This window comes from Epithele typhae (assembly GCF_022376455.1).
Source record: "Epithele typhae strain CBS 203.58 chromosome Unknown BXZ73scaffold_371, whole genome shotgun sequence".
In the NCBI taxonomy this organism is placed as follows: Eukaryota; Fungi; Basidiomycota; class Agaricomycetes; order Polyporales; family Epitheliaceae; genus Epithele; species Epithele typhae.
This window is the reverse complement of record NW_025954562.1, coordinates 2537-5403: the sequence shown is the minus strand read 5'-3', so window position 1 is coordinate 5403 and position 2867 is coordinate 2537. Positions and strand designations below refer to the sequence as shown.

The following is a 2867-nucleotide window of genomic DNA, read 5'->3' as shown; positions in this document are numbered from 1 at the left end:
CGTGGTTACAGAGGGAGGGTCAGAACAGTGCTCAGGCTCGTACAAGCCTGTACCCTGTCTCAGACGGTCGTACGAGTACCTCCGGGAGAGCGGACACCCGGAAATCTCGGCAATGCATGGCGTGCATTGCCGAAGGTTACCGGAACGCAGCAAACCTTATTTCGTCGCTTTGCGCACTGTAGTTAAGGTGGGAGAGTCGAAACAGTGTGCAGGCTCGTACGAGCCTGTACCCTGTGTGAGACGGTCGTACGAGTTGTTCCCTGGTGAACCTCGTTTTTTTTGGTAATGCTTTCGGTAGATGCGCACGGATACGCTGAGAATAGCGAACTCAATTTCATTGCTGTACCTGGTGTAGTTAAGGAGGTATTGTCGAAACAGTGTGCAGACTCGTACGAGTCTGTACCCCGTCTGGAACGGTCGTACGAGGTGCTCCTGGTGGGTATCAAAAATTTCCGGTAATGCATGCAATACATTGCCAGAGATCACTGGAACACAGCGCACTTTGTTTTATTGCTGTGCGTGGCATGGTCAAGGTGGCGGAATTGAAACACTACAAAAGCTCGTACGAGCTTGTACTCCGTCTGAGACGGTCGTACGAGTTGTCCCCCGGTGAACCTCGTTTTTTTCGGTAATGCGTTCGGTAGATGCGCACGGGTGTGCCGAGAATAGCGCACTTGATTTTAGTGCTGTATATGCTCTGGTTGTGGCAGCGGAGTTCAAACAGTGCAAACACTTGTACAAGGTGTCCTCCAGTAAACACCCACTTTTTCCGGCAGTGCATTCATTGCCGAGATTCCGGCAGTCCCTCCATTACCGAGATTCCGGCAGTCCCTCCATTACCGAGTGTTTGGTCATCTGTGTGTATTACCACTCTCACAACTGAGGTTTTGACCACCTGTGCATATTACCGCTCTCACTGCCGAGTTTTTGATTGCCTGTATTCATTACCGAGTTTTTTGCACCCATTGCCGAGTTTTTGATCACCGGTATCAATCAGCAGTCCTCATTACCGAGTTTTTGACTGCCTGAATCCATCACCGAGTTTTTGGTCACCTCCGGACTTCAATGCCGAGTTTTTGACCACCGGTATCCATTGCTTGTCCTCATTACCGAGTTTTTGGACACCTCCAGCCTTCAATGCCGAGTTTTTATTACTGAGGTCTGTAATCCCGGTGCTCACTGCCAGTGCTCTTGCTGACCTCTGGCCTTCAATGCCGAGGTTTGAATACCGAGATTGGTAATCCCGGTGCTCACTGTTGGTCCTCTGGCCTTCAATACCGAGTTTTTGTTACCGAGGTCGGCAATTGTGCTACCAGTGGTGCTCACTGTCTCAAACAGCGAGCTCACTGTCAGACACAGTGAGCTCAACATGTTACCCATCTCTGTATCTGTCCCTCATTTTTTTGGAATGCACCTCTGCATCACATCTGAATGTATTGCAGCACATTACAGCATATTTATATGAGTTGGTCTGCCTGTACTGAACACCTTCTACCTGAGAAGTCACCCTTCACAGCAGCATGTGTAGATGTTATTTCACCTCGCTGTTTTTTGTATCAGGGAGGAGCATGCAAGAGCTGTGGGTTTGCAAATTTGGAGGGCAGTAGCTACAAAAGTGAGAGAACAGTGTGGTATGATATTTTAAAATGACATACCACACACAGAAATGGGATTGGAGTGTATCACATTCCGAACACCTGGATATATTTATAGACGATATTATGAATGCAATGCAGAAGAGAGCGCACAGAAATCAGGATTTCCGGTGAAGATACAAGATATGTGTGGAAAGTGGAAGTTCTGAGAAAACACGACATGCATAAGTTTATGTGCAGACATGATATCAACATGCTGTTTGCTGCATCACAATTGGGTACTATTGGGGTGCTCAGATCGGAATTTCCAAGCTTATCGGTGATGAGATGTATATGGGGCATCATATGTCATTATTTCATGACATACAGTATCCTGACACAGCATATGCTCCGATTAGCATGCGAAAACATGGAATATAACAGGGTAGAGCATAGCTATCCAACGCAGAAGAGACCTTGAAAAACGGTTGAGAATCAGTGGAGATGTGCAAGGTGAGCCAGAAGTGTGGTTTATGCTGAATGTGCTCCAACCTCGCTTTCCACTCCAACCACACTTCTGGCTCACCTTGCACATCTCCACTGATTCTCAACCGTTTTTCAAGGTCTCTTCTGCGTTGGATAGCTATGCTCTACCCTGTTATATTCCATGTTTTCGCATGCTAATCGGAGCATATGCTGTGTCAGGATACTGTATGTCATGAAATAATGACATATGATGCCCCATATACATCTCATCACCGATAAGCTTGGAAATTCCGATCTGAGCACCCCAATAGTACCCAATTGTGATGCAGCAAACAGCATGTTGATATCATGTCTGCACATAAACTTATGCATGTCGTGTTTTCTCAGAACTTCCACTTTCCACACATATCTTGTATCTTCACCGGAAATCCTGATTTCTGTGCGCTCTCTTCTGCATTGCATTCATAATATCGTCTATAAATATATCCAGGTGTTCGGAATGTGATACACTCCAATCCCATTTCTGTGTGTGGTATGTCATTTTAAAATATCATACCACACTGTTCTCTCACTTTTGTAGCTACTGCCCTCCAAATTTGCAAACCCACAGCTCTTGCATGCTCCTCCCTGATACAAAAAACAGCGAGGTGAAATAACATCTACACATGCTGCTGTGAAGGGTGACTTCTCAGGTAGAAGGTGTTCAGTACAGGCAGACCAACTCATATAAATATGCTGTAATGTGCTGCAATACATTCAGATGTGATGCAGAGGTGCATTCCAAAAAAATGAGGGACAGATACAGAG

General features: G+C 46.0%; 1 protein-coding gene across 1 annotated transcript; it reads right to left on the bottom strand.

Annotated features, from left to right (window-relative positions):
• Positions 1-1006: 1006 nt before the first annotated feature.
• Positions 1007-1380, bottom strand: BXZ73DRAFT_84768 (uncharacterized protein; the record flags this gene model as incomplete). Its single annotated transcript, XM_048023990.1, has 2 exons — positions 1007-1161; positions 1200-1380. The coding sequence occupies 2 exons, from the start codon at positions 1378-1380 to the stop codon at positions 1007-1009; spliced, it is 336 nt and encodes a 111-aa protein (XP_047870623.1).
• Positions 1381-2867: the final 1487 nt, after the last annotated feature.